Genomic DNA, 20,460 nt, shown 5'->3' with positions numbered 1-20,460 from the left:
CTGCCATGGGGCATCTTCCCTGGGCCACACACAGACCCAGAAGCTTAAGCAGTTAGCTTAGTTTCCACTAAAATAAATACTTAAGAGAGAGAAGAAAAATGTTAGAACATTCTGCTCGTGGATTCTTTAATGTAGTGAGAAAAGAGGAATTAAATTCCATTAAAGGCAGGTGGGAGAAAAGTTGCTTGAGAGGGAGGGAAGTGGGTAGGTGGGTGTGGCAGGTGTGGAAGGAAGGAACATTCCCACTCTATCCTGCAGCAGAAGTCCACCTTCTCACTCCACTGGCCCCATCCCATCCCATCCTGGCCCACCTTTCTCAGAGCTCCCTGCCTCACCCTGTCCTTCCTTCTCTCAGATCAAGTGGGCCTGAGCCTTGAAGGGTGGACAATGGGGATGGAGAGTCAGGGGAGGAGAACTCCAGGGTGACCTGGGGATGACTCATCTATCCCTACCCCTATCTGTCATCTATCTATACCTATTTATCTATCATCTATCTGTCTTCCATCCATCTGTCCATCAATCTATAATCTTTTTGTCATCCATCCGTCATCATCTCTCTATATTGTACAGCAAGGAAGTTAAGCACAAAATCCTCCCAGCTCAGTCGCCCCAATTCCTAGCTCTTCGTGACTTCCCCCTCCCCGGCACTGACCATCCTACAGTCCTTTAAGGCCAGCCCCAGCTCACGTGGCCTTGGGGCTCATGCACCACAGGCTTGTCCTTCCACAGGGCTCCCTCCTGGTCCTGGGTCCTGGAGCATCAGCCTCGAGAGCTCCCCTACTCTTGACTTCCCTGCGTGTGTCCCTCTGTGGAGTCTCCCAACTCGGCACATACGTTTCCTTGCTTCTTACTCCTTGAGCCCCTTGCTTACTCTCAGGGTCTCTGCCGTCCCCTGGGATGGCAGAGTGGGGTCCCCAGAGGGGCAGCTGCACAGCAGGGCTTGGCCCTGACTGGCTCTCTGGGCCCCATTTTTTTTTTTTTTTGTCTATCCCTTGGCCACTGTAACACATGTGCAGAGCTTGGAACTTAAGGAGGGGATCTATTGTAGACATATACTAAGTACCTAGACTAAGTATGCCAGACACAGTGCTGAGCACAGGCTTTGAGTCGTTGCATCAAATGGAAGGGCAGAGCAGATCAAATGGAAGTACAAGTATGATTAGGGGTCCACCTCCTTCCCCAGCTCAGGCAGAGCTCCCTTAGCCTTCAGGGAGATGGTGAGCAGGACCTTCCTTCTCAGGCAACAGCCCTGATCATGGGCCAGATGATGTGGGGGTAGTCAGGGCTCAGATGAGGGCCCCAGAGGGACACTGTGGGCAGTGATGCAACCAATGACATCAAAGGCCAAGCAAACCCAAATGGCCCACTGTGACAGTGACCAGAAGCAGTGGTCAGGAGGGCCAGTGGGGAAGACTCAGGGCACAGCCCTGACGCTAGAGACCTGCAGCACAAGCCAAGGCCCTGAGACACGAGTACATCCGCAGTGAGGGTCGGGGGCGGGTCTGCTGACATGAGCCTGGGCGCTGGTGGGTGGGGAGATCAGGGGCTGTCAGGGGTACCTGTGGGGGAGCAGCTGGGGCAGAGGCTGTCAGGGGCTGAATGCACATACCCACCCTCTGTCATGCGCTGTTCCCAATGCCCCTAGTGCCTGTAGGGGCCAGCCTGATTTGGTGACCTAGGACCCATCCAGCCATCTGGGGCTTACCCTCTGGGTTCTGGGTAAATTTCCTGTCCTAACCAAACGAGGAACTCAGCCATCTGCTGGCCATGTCCATGGTCCACACAGGCTGGCACCCCCCTGGTGTGGCTGTCAGGCAGCCCACACCACAGGCCACAGACTGCTTCAGGCTACCCCAGGGCTATGGTTCTGGGTAGCCTTCACTTGTGCAGAGCCCTGAGTGGGGCTGGACCTGGGGGCATGGGCCCAGATACCACCCTTGATCCACCACGAGGGCCAGGTAGTGGGGCAGGTTCACAGCCAGGAGACTGACCCCTGCTGCTTCCTGGCAGTGAGACAGCCAGAGTGCTCATGGTCACCAGCCGCAGAGGTTGGCCTCTACCACTTGGTCCCAGAGCCCAGCCCCCTGACAGCTGTGCATCTGCCCTCCTCTGACCAAGTTGGCCCCAGGCTCACCGGCTCCTCTGGGAACATGTGTCCACCCACTGCCCACCTGCTGGTCTTGCTTCTTCAGGGATCTCATCCCATGTGTGAATCACCTTTAGTAGCCTTCTTTACGGGACATTCGGACACTCAGCAGAGCAGAGAGCTGGCTCTGGGGCCCCAGCTCTGCAGTCCCTAGCATTTCCAATCTTGCTTCCCTGTCCCTTTTCCCTGAGTTATTAATTTTAAAGCAAAGCTCAGATTAGATCATCTCACCCATAAGCACTCGTTTATCAATCACTCTGTGCTCATCTTTCAGCCCCACAGAAGACTCTGGGGTCATCTGAAAGTCTGTTGGAGCTGTCCCAGGCTCAAAGTGGGGAGGGCAAGAGAAATGTGGGGGAGGGGCCTTGGGAGCTCCTGGGGGCTGCATCCCTTCCCCAGGCTCCAGTTGCTTGGAGGGAGTTCTCAGGTATCCCCCGGGGAGAGGCCCAGGCGAGGGCATTGCTGACTCGAGATGAGGGAATGGGGCCAGCAAGGGTCAGAAAGGAGAGGACAAGGGGGCGAGAGTGAGGGCTCAGGGTGGTCACAGGATGCACGGAGGGAGCTGGGGGTCCCAGCCAGGTGAGAGGTGGCTCCGTGAGCCCCCAGAGACAGCACCTGGCCCTCAATGGTGTCTCTGCAGGGTCGAGGCTGGCTTGGCATCAGCCCCACTCTCCTTGATCCAGTACTGTGGGTATAGAATGGAGCTAGTTGGGCATGTAAACTGCAGGAAATGTGGGAGTGCTAGAACTCTTCACGAGGCTCTGGTCAGGGGTCATTGAGCTGACTGCCCCAAGGAAATGCATGTGGGGGTGATGTCTGGAGATGCCAACAAAGGTTGCTCCTCTCATAAACCAGAGGCTTGGAGGCAGGGAGAGAGGAGGGTTGTATAGGCTGGGGGTCTGAGGGGCACAGTGCAGCACCCAGGCCTGGGTGGCGGGGAGGGTGGTGCTGGGAGCCACACGAGGAGAAGAATCAGCTTTATTGGTGTTATACATAGAAAAGTGGGGGCTCAGATCCCCAAGAAGGGGCTAAAGCCTTGCCCAGTTACTGCTGGTGGAAGGTGTGAGGTCTGGGTCAGTGGCCACGGTGGGGGTCCCACAGGGTCACTGATGGTCTATAGTCCTGGGTCAGGAAGTGCAGAGGTCACAGGTCACCCAGGGTGGGCAGCGCACAAGGCCAGGACGCTGCTGCACTGGCAGAGGGCAGGCATCGCCTCGTCTCTCTGGAAATGTCCCAAGATGGGGCCAGCCCCTTGACCCCTATCCTTGGGCCTGCTGCATGTCCACGCCAACGATGACCCTTGTTGAGGGCTCACCCGTTCCATCTTCTGGGCCTGGCCACTCCATGCTCCAGGAGGAGGAGCAGTTGAGGACGGGGCAGGCCCTGTGTTGCCAGAGTGGCCTGAGCACGTGTGGCTTATTTGGATGCAGTCCAGCCGGGCCAGCCTGGGCTCCGGCAGTTTAGGGGAATCCCGTGCACAGGATGATGGGCCTCAAGGGCGAGGCACCTCCTGTGTCTAGGCAGCTGCAGCCAGGCACGATCCAGGGGCACCTGCAGAGAAGAGAGAGGAGAGGCATGGAGTCACCAAGGCCAGAGGAGCCTCCAGCTCTGTTCTGGTGACCCTGCCTCAGCGTGGTGTCTGCTAACCAGCCCATAAATGTCAGGGCCACTCTGACTCCAGAGTCAGCCCAATCCTGACCTGGGAGAGCCACTGTGGGACGCTGTCAGGGTCTAAAAGCCTGGCCCGGCATGCTCTGACAGGACACCCCTGAGAGCAGGGGCTGGTGGGTGGACATGTGCTGTGGGGAACTTGGGGCCTTCTCACTAGGCTGATGCTTGGGGAGACTCAAGACTGTGTTTGGGGCACACAGCAGGTGATTAATAAATGGCCCCCCTGTCATCCGATGAGCTGAGGGAGCAGACTGGCATCTAGAGGATTCCACGAGGGACAGACGGAGCAACAACCTGGGGCCAGCAGCTGGGCAGGGAATCGATGCCAGGTGGGGCCAATAGTGATGGCGGGGCAAGTGGGAGCCAGATACTCACAATGGGGCCACACAAAGGCCCTGCTCCCAGCATCTTGCTTCATCGTCCACTTGGTCAATCTGGAAGGTTTCCTCCTATGTCCCTGACACACAGGTGTTTGCTGTGTAGAGACAGTCTCCTGTCCACTCTGCTGTGGATGGACAGCTGTCTGTCTGTGGCACCCGCCTCGCCTCTGTGGCAGGCCTGAGGACTGCTGGGTCCAGAGCCCTGTGGACCTGTGTTGTGCGACCCTGGCCAGGACATGTGCCAGACCTGCCAGCCTTCTGTATCTGCCCTCATGACAATCCCGGTTGCCTGCATCTGAGCCCCCACAACCTCCCTATAGGAGGGGCTTGTTGAGTGTGTTACAAGGCTCACTTGACTTCCTTGTGGCTTCTGCTCCCATGTGGGGTCACCTTGGGCAGGCACTGGGTCTCTCTGAGCAAGGACAGTGGGCTGAGTATGGTGTAGGGGTGCACATGCCCAGGGGCACCCACCCTGCAAGGTCTGGGCAAGGACAGATGCAGTCACGGGAGGTCTGCACAAAAGACCCTGAGTTTCCCACGCTGAGTCAGCAGCCCAGTGGGGTGAGCGGGTGGAACAGACCCTGCTGCAGATGGCCCTGCCAGCTCACCTGAGCCCCTACTGCTGGGGCGCCATGTCCATGGTGGGCTTCTGGACACCAAAGGCAGTGATGAAGATGTTGACCACGACGATGATGAAGACCAGACCAGTGGCCAGGTTGTTGAGGAAGTCCAGCTTGGCATGCTTGGCAGGGTTGTTGAGGTCATACCTAACTGTGAGAGGAGCAGGCACTGCCCAGGGCTGTGAGATATCATGGGGCCCTCTTCTACACCGCCCCCCCAACCCCCAGAGAGAGACATGCCTGCTTTAAAACACTGCCAAAAATGGGGCCTGGCTCAGGCAGTCTGGTATCTCTGTGCTGCAGAGAGATCTCTGCTGCAGCCCCGCTTGCTCTGTGAAAAGAAACTCAGAGGGGCCTGGCACCTCATCATGAAGTGGAAGGTGTGGAGGCCCGAGGCCCAGGCTTGGATTCTAACGCACAACGTACTGCACACACATAGGCAAGCACCATTGTGAGCACTGGCGTGTGATAATCAAGCCGTTCCCACATGTACCCAAGGCTGTCCTTACGCTCACTTTCTAGGCAAGGAAACAGAGGCCCAAGAGGTCACGTAACCTGCCTGAGGTCACACAGCCAGGCGGAGGCAAAGGGGAGCTCAAATTTTTGCTGCTTCTACACCTGACCCTCACCCGGGGGGCAGGACCATCACCCGATCCCTATGGACCACCTAAGGACTAGCAGGTACATAGTAGGTGCCCATTACACGTCCACAACATGGTTATGATGTTTTCCTGTGTCCTCAGCTTGGGTGAGTGGAAGGATAGGGACATGAGGGGCCCTCTGGGGGCCACAGTGGGAGCTGTTAATACATTTTGGACCACCCAGCTTACTGAGGTGGGCTGGGGCTCCTGTGCGGCTCGTGAGGGCCTGCAAAACGTTCAGCCGGGTAAGTGACCCATCCCAGAGTGTGTACAGGCAGAATCAGCTGACCATAGGAGAGGGGTACCCCAGGGCCCTCCCATGGCTGCAGCCCCCTGCCCAGGCACGCACCGAGGAAGATGAGCAGCACGCCCACGCCAATCTGCAGCGCGAGGGAGATGGAGATGAGGACCACCAGGGGGATGAAGAAGGCGAAGCCAGTGCCCTGCTCAATGACAGCCTTCAGCTGGGAGGCGTTGGCCATCAGCAGTGCGATGTCCAGCATGCTCTCGGCAGCGCTCTTCTTGTTGGCATAATGGTTCATGTTGATGGGCCGGTTCCTGCCCCAGCGGCTAGGCTGCAGGGAGCGAGGTGGTCAGGCCAGGCTCTGCAGCAGGGGGCTGTAGGCCCGGGCCCACCCTGGTGTCCCCTACTTTGAACCTGGTCTCCTTCCTAGGTACTGGCAAGAAGGTGGGGGTAGATCAGGTCAGCAGATGAGGCTCGAAAGGGATGTGCTGCTTAACAGAACAATAGGCCCAGAGAAGAAGACTGTACAGCCCTGCAAGACCCACCCTAGGAATCAAGTCCTGGAAGAGAAAGGAAAGAAAACACAACCTCAGCGCACTCTGGTTTTAGACAGGAAAATGCTGCCAACCATCTGCCTGCCATGGGTGGGGCCGCTTGGCAGCCTCCCCTGCGTGCCCCTGCCCGCCCTTCCCTTCAGGAGGTGACTGGTGCCAGGGCAGGAAGTGACGTGACAGCAGCTGGATCTCAGATTTCCACACACTCGCCCACATGTGAAATAAGCCTTCCTGGGATGGCTGATCCACCCAGGCCATCTCCCAGCTGTCCGGGCACACAGCAGGTGCTCAAGAGATGCCTCAGTATTCTAATCTACAGCTAAACTTAGCTTCTTCCTTACTTTTTTATTAAAAACAAATTTAAACCACTTTACTGAGTGAGATGTGAGTGACACGAACAACCTGAGGAGTTTGCAGCTAAGTATGCACCATGACACCATCACCACACATCGACCCCTCCAGAGTCTCCTCCTGACCTGTTATTACTAGTATTTGTGATAAGAAACGTGAGGTCACCCTTAGAGTGCCCTACTGGTCATGGCGTGTGGCTCTCTAGAGCTTATCCTGCCTTCATGTTTGTATTGATAAAATGCAAACACAAGTTCGGATACTTCCTCCCTCACTTTCTGCCTGAGAACATCCCCAGTCCTCAGGGCCAGGCCCCTGTCACTCTCAAGTGACAGGCCTCAAGGTCCCACCCAGAGCTGACTTTCTCTGCAGGTTAGGTTCTCTCCAGGGGCAGGAGCAGGGAGGGGAGTTAGGGAGAAGGCTGGCCTCAGAAGCTGGAGTCCAGGCCACACAGACCGCTCCCCAAAGGGACTGGAGTTTGCCTCTGGGACGGCTGTTTCACTTGAAGACAACTCTAAGCTGCCTGGCCTCCTCTTGGCAGCCAGCCTGTCTGCCCTCTTCAAGCTGCCCCTGGCCAGGCCCTTCCCCAACCTCCCAGAACTAACCTGTACCCCTCAGCCTTGGCCCCTTGTCCACAGGCCTCCCTGAGCCTAGGCCTCCTGGGGCCATTCAGGAGATCTTATTTCTAGACTCATGAAAGATGCAGGGATGGGAGGTGGGGGTTCTGGGGAGGGCAAACCTCTACTTTTTGTAGTTAGAGAAAGCATGGAGATTACAGAACTATACATATCATGGAAATTACAGAAATACAGAAATAAAACTATGTTTACATTATATCTTCTTTTTTAAATTGGAGTATAACTGCTTTACAATGCTGTGTTAGCTTCTGCTGTCCAACAAAGTGAACAGCTGTATGTACACATACATCCCCTCCCTCTTGAACCTTCCGCCCAATCTCCCCATCCAGCCCTCTAGGTCATCACTACATTGTATCTTTTAGAGTTTAAATTTAATCTAGAATAACAGGCTCAGGAGGGAGAGCATGGGAACAGAGACTCCCGTGTCCTATGTTCCCTCAGTGTCAGTTGTTCTTAAGCAGCAAATCCCCCTGGTTTAAAATTCTAGACCCAAGAGCTCGCTGGGAAAACCTTCTCTGTCCAACCCAGTGCCCTGGCCCTGCTCTCTGGGAAATTCCATGTGCAGCCTCTTTCTTTCTTCAAGCGGGGTCTCTCCTTCGCCTCCATGCCAGGCCTACACTTGCACTCACAGCTGGGTGGGCCGCCCGCCTTGGCCAAGAATACCCAGGGCGCATCACTCCTTCCCAGGGTCTGTGCCCCACCTCAAAAGCACCCAGGCTATCTCCCAGCTCTGCTCTTGCGAAGTGGCCCAGCTGGCCATGTGCCCATAAGTTTCATAAACCAGGAACACCAAAACGTCTTCCCTTGAGGCCACCCTGGGGCCTCATCCCAATCCCCAATCCCAGAGAAAAAGCCAGGTGCAGGTCTTCCAAGGAGCTTCTACCTTCTGGGGGCAGGGGAGCTATACATACACAAATACACATATTCATGAGCATATACACGCCGTACACATGCATCTATACACACATACACAGAAGCACAATATATATATGCATGTAAGTACACACTAACACATATACCTGCTACACATGCACAAACACATGTGTAGATACCCGTACACATACATGTACACACATGCACACAATACACATGCATGTATGCATTAACAAACACACGCAGCTAACTGTGGAGGCTTCTGGGCAGGAGGGAGAATTCCTCTTTTACTTGAACTCTCTTGAGCTGTATAAATATTTCACGCCTATGCAACCACACACACATTCAAATACACAATGGCGCCAGCAGCAGCAGCACCCCACTGCCCTGCACCTTGGGTGCCCAGGGCACAGCCCGTCATCCTATTCAACCTTCAGCTCGGCGCTTTCCTCCAGGGAGTCCCTGTCTTCACAATCACTTCCCAGGGGTAAACTGAGGCTGTACGGGGAGGAAATGTGTCCAAAGTCAATAGGAAGTGAGGGCTGCACTGGGATTTGAACCCAGGTCCCAGGACTCAGAAGCTCTGTGAACTGACACCACGGTCTCCTCCGGCCCTGCAGAGGGGGCTGGGGTCAGGGTCACCTGTGAGGCTGAGTGCTCAGAAGTCCCCAGCCCCCGTGGTGGTTGTGCGCCCTAGGTGTGCAACAGGGCCATGGAGCAAACATGCCAGGAGGTTCTGGGGGGTCTGGTCACTGTCTCAGGGCCCCTGGGAGCAAGCAAGGGCCTCAACCAATTTGCCCTTCCTGGCCAGGACATTTCCTACCCACAGAGCCATATGCTTCCTATTCAACCCATGCAGTGATAAGGAGCACTGGCCAGAGGCTGCAGGCCAGATGGTTGGTGGGGAGGGGGCTCTGGTCAAGCCCTAGCTGACTGCAGGCTTGCAGTGTAGCCTCGACAACAAGTTCCCTTCACTGGGCCTCAGTTTTCCCATCTGTACACCCCCGGCCACAGTCTGGGAAGTTCCACCACCCACCAAGTATACTAACAGTAAGAAAGAGCACTGTTCTCCCATTCTAGAGAGTGGAAGACTAAAGTTCAAGGGGGCTTACTCAGGGCCACCATGAGGGAGGGGCAGATCGGAATTTGAACCCAGCTCGTCCACCTTGAAGCTAAGGGCCACCCAGGACACGGCACAGCCTCATGTCCACACTGGGGAGGGGGCCCGGGGAGCTTTATGTGGTAGGGCCTTGGGTGGCGGGGGGCGGATTTCAGGGTTGATTCACTTTCCTCATGCCTGACCTTGGTACCCCAGGCCTTCTGGGGAGGGCCTTTGAGCTGTAGGGAGAGATCTGGGCCCGAGAGGTGACCACTGTACAGATGAATCCCAGGGAAGGTACTATCCTGAGGAGGTCACCCAAGTTGGGGCAAAGTCAGAGCCCATCTTGCACAGGTATGAGGCTTCATCTCCCCACCACCCAGCTGCCAGGAGTCACACTTGGGACCCTCCCACTGAGACCTCTGCCCATGTCTTGGGCGGTGCAGGGAACAAATGCCCAGTTTAATGTGTCCCTGGGGCCAAGAGGAATTCACTAAAACCCCAGTGGCATCTCAGAAGCTGAGTGAGCTCAGGGCTGCCAATTTTTTTCTTTTTTCTAAAAGTCAGGAAGGAGCCTGCAGGGAAGGAGCTGGTTTTGGCAGGGGTGCCCACAAGGCTGGCTCCTCAAGCCCACTTTCTGTGGACAGAGTGCCTCACCCCAGTCATTTGTACACAGGCAGCTCGCAGGGACCCAGGCCACCTGGCCCAGGGTCACACTGCACTGGGCAACCTCAGCTTGGACAGGGAGGCAAGTTGGAACAGAAGTGAGATTCAAAACAGGTCTGCAGTACTCAGAGTACCCAGCTTCAACACAGTGCATCCTCCAGTTCACCCTGGGCTTGGAGAGGCTGCCCATGGCCTCCAGCTGGGCCCACGAGGTCTGGCCCATCCTCAGCCTCTTGGTACACCCTCTGCTTCCTTGGGAGATGAGGGCAGGCCAGGGCCATGGCTAACTGAACCTCTGCAGGACCTCAAGGTTTGGGTTATGGACTTCTTCCAATCCTGCCTGTCCCCAATTCTGCCACTGACTCCAAATCCCAGGTACAAGCACGGAACAAGATTCCCATATGGGAATTCCTGCCCTCCTTCCCAGAGCCCAATTTCACATCTAAAGAACGAGAGACCAAGGCCCCCAAAATCTATGAGGCTCATCAGCTGCTCTGGGAAGAGGTGGGATGTGGATGTGGGCCTTCCCTTTATCATCTCCACATCCTGCCACACCACAGACCAGCAGAGTGACTGGTCTGTGCCATTTCCTCAGCTATAAGATGGGCAGGCAGGCATATGACGGGGAATGAACGAAACACTCAGAAGCCCAGTGGCTGGTTAGAACACAGCTGGCGCAGGGCAGGACTTGATGTTCCTCTTCCTCACCACCCAGCCTCACCACCTTGAAAGGCTGCCTCCCAAGTGAACTGTAACCATTTGTAATTAATTCTATGGTGAAAGTCCATAACAAGGAAGAGTGAGGACTAGCCCCAGAAACTGCAGGAGCTGAGTGAAGCGCAGCTCAGATGCTGGCCATTGCAGCCACTCCTGCATAGGGCCACTCCCCTTGGGCTCCATGGGCAACAGTAGAAGTGGGGGCTCTGGAGTCCTCACTTCTGGGCTGGGACCTGAGAACCCACCAAGAGGATCTGCTGGGGCCGAGTACGATCTGTCTGACCCATCAGTGTGGGGCAGAAGCTGCTACTGTGTCCACTGCTTGGGCTCAGCGTGAAGGCACCCACCCCAGGTCACACTAGCTCACTCCTGCACTGTCCCCACACCATCTGTGTCCAGCCTGCCTCGGGAGGTCTCTTGCTCCATGTCTGAGTTCCTGGCAGGAAGTTTCCCAGGGTTGGGGTGGGAGGTCCTCGCAGCAGCTGAGTGGCGTTGGGCAGTTCTGCTTCCTGTGGGCTCACCACTGACAAGGAATGACCGCGCGGCCACGTCAGGGTTGCCTTTTGGAACATGGCTAAGACCCCACCAGCCTCGGGATCTGCCAGGAGAGCAGAAATGAGAAAAAGAGCAAACTTGGAACTTCCCTGGTGATCCCGTGATTAAGACTCCACAATTTCAAGGCAGGGGGCACAGGCTCAATCCCTGATTGGGGAACTAAAATTCCACATGCCAGCTCAGCAAGGCCAAAAAAAGAGTTTAAGAGAAAAAGAGCAAACCTCTCCCAGCAGCTGAGGCTATGCAAGCAACCCTCCCTCCCAGGACTTGGTTTCCAAGCCCAAATGTTGCCCTGTGAGCCTCACTGCACCCTGTCCTGCCACCGCCTTGCTGTGTCCTCAGCTGGATATAGCCCCAGAGTCTGCTGCAGTGTCCGAGGCAGCTGCCCCCTCAGATAAACCCTGGGCATGGCCACATTTATTTTCACAATATAACTAATGCTTCTTATTTCTTCTGCTGCCATCCAGAAGTGAGTTAATTGACTAAAGACACCAACTCACTCAAGCAGGGGCCCTGAGAAGACTGGCCTTGCATGGAGGCCACAGGGGTAGGCAGCATGTGGAGGAGGACATCTGTGGAGCTCCCTCACTGCCCTGGCCTGACAGCTCATCTGCCCTTGGATTATACATACAACTCTCCTCTGAGCCCAGTCACCCTGGGAGGTGAGTGATTCTTCCCCACTCTACAGAAGAGGAAGCTGAGGTTCAGAGAGAGCCCGTACTTGCCCAGGGCCATGCGGCAGGGCATCTTGAGACCGATGGGGGCTCTGGGCTTGGGCTCCCAGTCAGTCTTCCTGCAGCCAGGGGCACGCTGAGGACATCATGGTGACTCAGCCCACACATCCTGTCTGGGGGCTCTTGCTCAAGTGGGGACATATCTGAAGATCCTGGGATTTTCCTCTTTCCAGCAAATCTTTCTACCCCTCCTCAAGCAGGACCTCGGGACTCAGATTCAGGCAGTGGCCACTGGGAGGGGAGGCTGTGGAAGAGCCAGGTGAGGTGCAGGGGGAGGGCCATGCCTATCGCGGGGTGGGGGGAGAGTGGACTGCACCTGGGAGAAGGTGCTGCCCTTCCTAAACCCTGTCGGGATGTCATCTTTGAAAGAGGATCTAGTTTGGCAGGCAGGAATGTTAATACTATGTGTCCAGTTTCCCCCAGCACTTCACACACAGTAGCCCATTTAGTCCTCACCACAAGCCTCTGAGGGCTTCCCTGGTGGGTCAGACAGTGAAGGATCTGCCTGCAGGACAAGAGATGCAGGTTCAGTCCTTGGGTCGGGAAGATCCCCTGGAGAAGGGAATGGTCACCCACTCCAGGATTCTTGCCTGGAAAATCCCATGGACAGAGGAGCCTGGCGGGTTACAGTCCAAGGGGTCACAAAGAGTCAGACACGACGGAGTGACTAACACTTTTACTTTCTTTCATAACCCTCTGTTGGAGGTGCTGCTCTCATCCCCTTTCACAAATAAGAAACTGAGGCACAGAGTGATGTGCCTAAGATCACAGTGAGGCAGGTCCTGAGGGTGGGAAGCGGAAGGCAGAGGCTGGAGAGAGAGCAGTGTTGGGTGGGCCTGGACCCCAGGCTGGATGAGCAGAGCAGCTGTCAATCCTGACTTTCTCTCCCAGAGCCTCCTTGCCTGTGACTGGAGCCACCTGGAAGAATGTGTCCACTCTCACATGAGCGTCCAGAGTCTCCATGGCCTCCGCAGCTGGCAAGGTCTGACCTCCTATAACCAGCCCCGATGTACTTGGTGGACCAGCTGCTGGGCCCTTCTCCCACTGTTCCCCCTGCCTGGGATGCCCTTCCGCACATACTCACACCCCAGGGCGGAGTGCCAATGTCCCCACTGGTCAGGAAGTCTTCCCACCCACCTGTGTGTTCAGCACTCTGCCCATGGCTTCCCCGTCAGGACTGGTCTCAGCTCTCAGACTGAGTGGAACAGGGCTGAGGCCCCCGCAACTGGTCCCAAGGCCAATGGCAGTGACCCCTGAGCACAGGGATCCCTGCCTGCTGAGGGCCTGTTCCCCAGGCCAGGGCCTTGCTTGCCTCACATGTTGCCCTCCGCCCCCTGAACATGGCCTGTTACTACAGCATCGCCTAGGACTGGTCGCCCACACCTGAGCAGGGTCAGTCTCGGCCTTAGTCTGGCGTCCATGACTGAGAGGTCTCTGTCCCTGCCCCCATCCGCAGGGGGTCAGAAACTGAAAGAATGGCCAATGTCAACAAGTTACCAAAGGGTGGTGCTCAGGGCTGCGCCACAAACACAGGCCCTGGGGAAGTGTTGGTCCTGGGCAAGGCCGGTTACCAACCGCTACTCTGGCTCTGCTCCAACAGTGGGACGGGACCCCAGGGTGGGAGGGTACTGGATCTAAATGGGACCACTGCCAGGTCCTGTCCCCATGCTCACAGCGCTCCAAGGCCAGCAGGACGGACTGAGGCGCAAGAACCCGCGGGTGGAGAGAGGGGAGGAGGCCACAGCGGCCCCAAATTCCCCATCAGGGCATGCACAAGACTGTGCGGTCGCTGTGGACACCGTAAGTGACGTAACTGTCTGCCCGCTGCTGGCCTAGAGCCCAGAGGCCGGGATCCGTTCAGCGCCTACTCCCGGCGCGCAGCGAACCGGAACAGAGGCAGAGCTGGAGCGCTGTGTGAAAGCCGGGAAAGCAGGGGCCCGCGGAAAGCGGAGTGAAGGTGGCGCCCAGGCCCCACGGCTGCGCAGCTCCGTGTGGGCGCTACCTGCCCCGGGCCACCTACGGCAGCCTGCCAACCGCCCGCGCCCCAGCCCAACCTTCCAGAGTGGCTTGAGCCCCTGGGCTCCCCGCGACCACGCTGGCAAGGGGGCGGGACGCAGGGGGCATGGCGACCACCCGACCTTCACTGCGGACGCGACGCGCAGCGGGTTGGCGCCCGTAGGTGCCTGGGAGCCGCGGGCGCAGGGCTCAGAGAGAGCGGGCGTCGGCCAAGGTCGCACAGCGGCACGGAGAGAGGGGGTGCTTACCGAGGCGTCTGGGGACCCGGGCGAGCTCGGGCGCAGGTCGCCGTTGAGCTCGTACTCTTCGGGGCGCGAGTCCATGGTGAGGCACTGGGTCAGCTTTGCTCCCGGTCTCAGCGTGGCCCGCGCCCCAGCCGCGCACACAGACTCCGCTGCGGGTCCGCCCACGGCCCGCCCCCTCCAGCTCGGCGCTCAAAGTCGCCCTCAGACTCCACCCACGGCCCGCCTTCCTCCGTCCCGGCTCACGCCCCCGCCCTCAGACTCCGCCCCCAACCCCCTGGCGGAGGCCGGGGGGCGGGGCTTAGGCCACCCGGGACTTGCCCTGCGTGGACCGCTATGGCAGGGGAAACCCGCGCTGAGTTTCCGTTCTGTTAGGTCCCCGACTTCTCGTGTTCGTGGTAACGCATGTCGCCTTCTGTGTTCCTGTCGTGGACCCTTGTAATCCATAAAAGGAGGGCAAGAACCGACCTTTCCCTGGCCGCTTCGCTAACCGCCATGAAGTCTAGCGGGTGCTGCCGCGGGCGTGGTTTTGTGTTTTCCCGGATGACGCTCATCCCGGGGGCCCCGGTGCAGCTTTCGCCAACATAACGCTCGCCCCGCACACGAAACCTGCCAGTCGCCTGGGTCTCACACCCTCTGAACTTTGACCTTATCTAGGAAAAGGGGACGTGAAGGCCTCCCACGCACTCAGGAGGGGGCAGACAGCAGATCACCGCAGCTTGGGCTGGCTTTGTGCCTGCCACCGTTCATGGAGCAGCCTCTGTGTCTTCAGGCAGGGCCCCTTGTTTGGGGTGGCACCTTGTCTGTGCCGGTGCCATCCGCTAGGGGTGGCAAAAGCATGTTGGTTCCTCCAGCCCTTGACTCTTTCAGTCCTGTTTCCCGGGACGCAGGCCTCTCCCAGAAGCCAGGCGGGTGCAAAGAGGCCAAGCATTATCTCCCTGGCCTGGTAGGCGAAGGTCTGGGTCTCTGTGTTCTGCCCTGACCCTGACCTGGCTCCCAGGACCAACAGCTTTTTACTCCTCCCAGTTGCACTGCCCACCTCCACCCCCATTCCCGCCCCACCTTCTGCCTTCTCTCATAATATCTGCTAAATTCTGTTAGCACAAGTCATTTGACCAAGGCCATGTAGGCGTGACCTTTCCCCTCCTGTTAAATCAGAGATCCGAGAGAGTAAGCAGCAGTGCCCAAGGTTGGGAGATAGTTACATTGGCTTAGAGCTCGTTCATTCATCCTGTAACCAGAGTGCCTGCTTTATGCTAGGCCCTGTTCTAGGTGCTGTGGCCTGGAACAGGGTTATGGGAGGTGATATGGGATAGCCTTGCGAAATGGGTTACCCTCTCATTTGACATGGGAGGAAACTGAGGCATAGCTGGGAAGAGACCTAGGAGGGCCATGCTCAGAACTCGGGGGATTGCATGGATCTGTAAGCAGTGGACTTGTTGCTCTCTTGGCTGGTCTAGCCAGTGAGAAATGAAATAGTTCCTGCTGTGTCAGTAAACAAGGATGCCACAGTCATCAGTGATTGCAGCCCTCCAGTGTGAGCTAGTGAGCCCTAAGGGAATTCAGGAAGGCAAAGAATACCTGCTGTCTAGCAGCCAGCAGACTACAGCCATTTCCTATGGTGAGCCCTGAAGAAAGGAAGTTCAAGATGTGAAAACACAGGGTACTGGCCCCAGATAGCTCAGGTGCATGTGAAAGGATTGATTTCAGTGAGCGCAGACTCTTGCATCTTCCTATAAATAGAAAAATGCTGATTTCCTTAACTTGGAATGTCTCATTTTCTTTAGATAACAGTAATCTTTTGATGATCAGACTACCTGCCCTTTGTTGCAAAACTTGGCTCCTCCCCTCACCTCCTGGAACCAGTTCTCTCAGGGTTACTTGAGATGCTGTCTCCTGGGCTAGAAGTGCTAAAAATTTCCACTGAATAAATATAACTCTCAACTTTTAGGCTGTGAGTATTTTTTCAGTCAACACCAGCCAGCAGGTGGGCATCCATGAGCACTGTAACCTAGTGCCTGCCTCACCTGTGATTGCCCTCCACACCAGGACCTCCTTGTCTCCCCCTGCCTAATGCCTTACCCTTGCTGCTGCTGCTGCTGCTAAGTCGCTTCAGTCGTGTCCGACTCTGTGTGACCCCATAGACGGCAGCCCACCAGGCTCTGCCATCCCTGGGATTCTCCAGGCAAGAACACTGGAGTGGGTTGCCATTGCCTTCTCGAGTGCATGAAAGTGAAAGTGAAGTCTCTCAGCGGGGTCCGACTCTTGGCGACTCCATGGACTGCAGGCTACCAGACTCCTCCATCCATGGGATTTTCCAGGCAAGAGTACTGGAGTGGGTTGCCATTGCCTTCTCTGACCCTTGCTGCTAGAAGTAGCTTTTTTTTTTTTTTTAAACAATCTTATCTTTTTAAAAATTGGTTGATTTAATTATTTTGACTATGCTGGGTCTTAGTTGTTTCATGCAGGGTTTCTCTAGTTGTGCCGAGTGAGAGCTACTCTAGTTGTCGTGCACAGGTTTCTCATTGCAATAGCTTTGTTACTGAGTCCAAGCTCACTCTGCCCACTGCATGTTAGGCCAATGAACCCAAGAGACAAGGTGTTGTTGAGGCAAGGAATACTTTATTCTTATTCAGAAAGCTGGGAGACAGAGAAGATGGCAGACTAACGCCTCAAAATAACCATCTTGTTTGGATGCCAGGTTCTTTTATGAACCAGAGATAGGGGGAGGTGAGGAAACAAAGTAAAAAGTCCACTTAATCTTGCAAGTATCTCCTGGAACAGCAAGCTTCAGGCAGAGTGATGTGTTAATTTCATCCTTCTTGCCATCTACACAAGGACAGCGTTCTGAACAAAGGCACTTTAGTTTAATAGTCAGGCAGAGGGGTAGGATTCTCTGAGACAGGCCATTATGTGTAATTATAATAATAAAAGCAACGGAAAGCAAGTCAAAGAAACCATTTCAACATGGAGTCAGAATTGACTTCTCCCTGCAACAGCTCATTAGTTGTGGTGTGTGGACTTAGCTGCCCCCGGGGCATGTGCAATCCTCCCAGGGGACAATGGAATCCTTGTCCCCTGCATTGGCAGTCAGGTCTCCAACCACTGGACCACTAGGGGAATCCCTAGAGGGAATTTTGAAAGTGAAACTGAAAGCATGGAAAATGCAAGTCACCTTGGAGATTTATCAGAAAAGGGAAACTTCCTCTAAATCCTGCTTCAGGCCTTCCTCCTGACATGCTGGCACATCCGCATCATTTGTGGTGATGGACAGGCTGGGGGCCGTGGGGTGCCCACAGCCCTGGCTAAACCCAGCTGGGTATTTACCGACTGTACGATGTGACTGTATGATTTCCTCCTCTGTTCAGCGAGCTGTTTGGGCTTGATTCCTCAGGGCTCTGGCCGTGGTGGGACCCTGGGGTCTAGGGTCTGTATGGGCTAGGCTGCCTGGGAACTTGTCCTGACCACAGCCCTAAAGTCCTGCAGCCACAGCTCAGACCAACAGGCCTCCGTTTTGTGCAGGTGTGGGCAGGTCCTGCCCACTTGCAGCGCTGCTAAGGGCCCAATGCATATTAGCAGGGCCTCAGTTCTGGCCACTCACAGCCCTCTGGTGAAGAAGGAACTGCTGTTGTCCTACTACTTCATAGCTGAGAAAATGAAGGTTCACAGAGATGGCTATTGCCTCAGTCCTGGTTGACAAGGCCAACATGAGCAGGGACACAGCAGTGCCTGGGGCTCTGGTCAGACCCAGGCATGGTGACAAGTAGCAATTATTGTTATTCTCACATGACCCAAGTGTAACTAAACACGAGCAGCTAGAAATCTCTGCTGCGGCAGCAGCCTGGCTCCTGGAGAGGCTTGGGAGAGGGCAGCAGGAGAGAGGGCCCTGAGGGTGCAGGGGAGGCCCCAGGTGCAGGGCTGGGCCAGGTGGGGGAGGTGGGAGGAGCGTGCTTGAGAGGGCTCTGTCCTTGCCTGTTTACTGGATGAGAGAGTTTCGGTGGGTGTCCCCAGGATCTCTCATGTGGGGCCCGTGGCAGCTCTGTGCTGAGGTTCATTATTCCCTCTGTCCAAAAGGAGGAAGCTAGGAGAGATCATGGTTGAATAAATAATTGGGCATTCAGACTTGGGTTTGTAACCTTGCTCTGTATGACCACCAGGGACCCAGGCAGGCACTTCACCTTCCCTGAGTAGAGCTGATGGGGGCATGGTCAGTCCTTGGCAGGGTCTCATCCTCCAGATATGCTTGTCCTCAGGGAGGGACTTTCCCCAGTCTGCTTTGTCATCCTCATCTGCCTGTGCTGTCTGTTTACCAGACTGTTCCGGGACAGACCGAAAGGGGCAGTCCATACTTGGATGTCCTCACATCTACCTGGTTTCAGATTCTCCTGCTGGAGAGATCAGCATGGGTTTCCGAGGTTGGTTCCCAGATTCTGATTGTGAGGCTTGGGTCCATGGGGAAGTGACCACTGGGGAATGTCCCAGGAGAGAAGGTAGGCTGGGGAGGGACAGGGCCTGTTGCTTTTCTACAGCAAAGAGACACATAGGAGAAGGGCTCATGTGGAGGCAATACACACGTGCAGACACACACATCGTGTGATGTTTAGTTCACCTGCCCATTCTGATCTGTGTCACTGGAGGTGCATTTCCTGTCTGTAAAATGGGGATGCTCTGAAGATAAAGTGACCCAGCCCAGGTGAAGCCCAGACAAGCTCCCAGTAATGGGGATGATGACAGTCTCGACCTCACCCCCCTCCTCATGCTGCCCCCCCCCCTTGAGCAGGTGCTGAAATCCTGCTGGCCAATGATAGTCAAGAGCCACATCACCCAGAATAGGCCCTAAAGTCGGGTGGCTCTTAGGGCGGTGGCTTCACACTCTGGGTGAGACAGAGACCAGATGCCCGGGCAGTTTCACTCCTCATCAGGAAGGATGGGGTCTCATGTCTAGAAGGACCCGGGCCCCGCTCCACCCAACACAGCACTTGGAGGAGGACAAATATTGCCTGCGTCCCTGAATTACTGTGGGGAGAGCATGGCTGTGTCAGCTGGGATCTGGGAAGATGTGCATTCAGATAGATCACGTGAATGGGAACCTTCACAAATGGCTGAATCCCTGGCCCCTTTCCATCTCTGAGAGGCAAGGAGACAGGGAGGGCATTTCCATGTACAGAGAGAGAGGAGTTTGGAAAGGTGCTGTGGCACGCATGAGGTGCCCCAGGCTAAGCCAGGCAGGCCTGTGCTCAATCCTGCTCTGGGAGGCTGGCTTTGCAACCGAAGCTCCTGGCTCTGCCAGGGCCCAGGCCAGCCCACACATGCCCACTACCAGGGAGAGCGGGAGGAGGGGGACGAGCTGGAGGTCAGCCTGGGGCAACTGGTGCTTCCTGGGAGCTGTTGGCCTGACTTCCTGCTACCCACTCGAGGGGAGCCTTGTCATGGCTGTGGAGTGGGCCTAGGATCTGCATTCCTATCAAGCACTTCCAGGCAGTACACTACCCACTTGTTCAGTGCTCAGAGCCAGGAGACTGGGCAGGGCTGCCACCCCATTTCCAGAAGGACAGAGGAGTGAAGCCAGGCATGTGAGGAGGTTCTGTGTTATCACCCTCATTTTAAGGATGGGGTGGCACCTGCCAAAGTCATGCGTGGTAATGGACTAGGTAGTGTGAAATGGGCACCCAGGTAGTCATACGCACCACCTCACTCAGTCCTCCAGCAAGATGTGACATGCCTAAGGTCACACGGTTAGGCCCTCATCCCCCAAACAAAGTGGGTTTCTCCCACGAGGGTGTCGCTGAGTTATGCTCATCGTATTCTGGAATATCACCAACAGGACAGTGTCTGGACGTTCTATAGCCTTCACCAGAGTGTGAGAGGCAGGTTGGGTGACTTGGAAGCGCCCACCCAGTACTGTGGAGAGACAGCAGTGAGACGCAGCTTCCTCCGTGGAGACTTGATCCGCCCATTTGTCTTGCCTTCTGTGTATCAGTCTCTCCCTAGTCCCCACAGGGTTGACTCCGCTTGCCATCTATAGGAGTCTATGCCCAGCCAAGTCCTTGTTCCCACAGCAGGTCAAAGGGGCAGGGATAATGGCCATCCCTGCTATTGGTTCTCCCCTTCTCCTTCAGTCACAGATGCCTGAGTTTTAGCTCAGCCAATGGTTTCCCAGAATAGGGGTCTCTCCTGCACTTCTGAACTTCTCCTGCATTGAGGTATGGCGGTGTGGCTACATTCTGGCATTGGAAGAGGTGTGCCACATTAGGAAAGGGACGGAGGAATACCATTTCTTTCTTTTTTTTTTATTACTTCTACCTTCCTATTGGCC

The 20,460-nt window shown here is 56.0% G+C and overlaps 1 protein-coding gene across 4 annotated transcripts; it reads right to left on the bottom strand.

The window, feature by feature from the left end:
- Nucleotides 1-3,107: 3,107 nt before the first annotated feature.
- On the bottom strand, nucleotides 3,108-14,721 carry NINJ1 (ninjurin 1). Of its 4 annotated transcripts, XM_070459447.1 has the most exons (5): nucleotides 14,151-14,578; nucleotides 6,117-6,262; nucleotides 5,808-6,033; nucleotides 4,806-4,964; nucleotides 3,108-3,697 (listed from the first exon to the last, which is right to left on the bottom strand). In XM_070459447.1, exons 3-5 carry the CDS (start codon nucleotides 5,998-6,000, stop codon nucleotides 3,663-3,665), a joined length of 387 nt encoding a protein of 128 aa, XP_070315548.1. In that variant the 5' UTR covers nucleotides 6,001-6,033; nucleotides 6,117-6,262; nucleotides 14,151-14,578; the 3' UTR covers nucleotides 3,108-3,662. The 4 variants fall into 4 exon arrangements, with proteins under 4 accessions (XP_070315548.1, XP_070315549.1, XP_020765157.2 ...); XM_070459448.1 differs by lacking the exons at nucleotides 6,117-6,262; nucleotides 14,151-14,578 and adding an exon at nucleotides 14,613-14,721; XM_020909498.2 differs by lacking the exon at nucleotides 6,117-6,262.
- Nucleotides 14,722-20,460: the final 5,739 nt, after the last annotated feature.

Source organism: Odocoileus virginianus, chromosome 31, assembly GCF_023699985.2.
Source record: "Odocoileus virginianus isolate 20LAN1187 ecotype Illinois chromosome 31, Ovbor_1.2, whole genome shotgun sequence".
NCBI classification, from domain to species: Eukaryota; Metazoa; Chordata; class Mammalia; order Artiodactyla; family Cervidae; genus Odocoileus; species Odocoileus virginianus.
Note: the sequence above shows the minus strand (reverse complement) of the source record. Positions and strands in the feature narration are given on the sequence as shown.

What these genes read in the sequence shown, in the direction of transcription:
- NINJ1 (XM_020909498.2), bottom strand. Translation starts at nt 14,225, where the DNA reads ATGGACTCGCGCCCCGAAGAGTACGAGCTCAACGGCGACCTGCGCCCG. An exon ending in CGTGCTGCTCATCTTCCTCG is followed by an intron (nt 4,965 to 5,807) that starts GTGCGTGCCTGG and finishes TCTCACAGTTAG; the next exon opens with GTATGACCTCAACAACCCTG. An exon ending in CCCCAGCAGTAGGGGCTCAG is followed by an intron (nt 3,698 to 4,805) that starts GTGAGCTGGCAG and finishes TCTTCTCTGCAG; the next exon opens with GTGCCCCTGGATCGTGCCTG.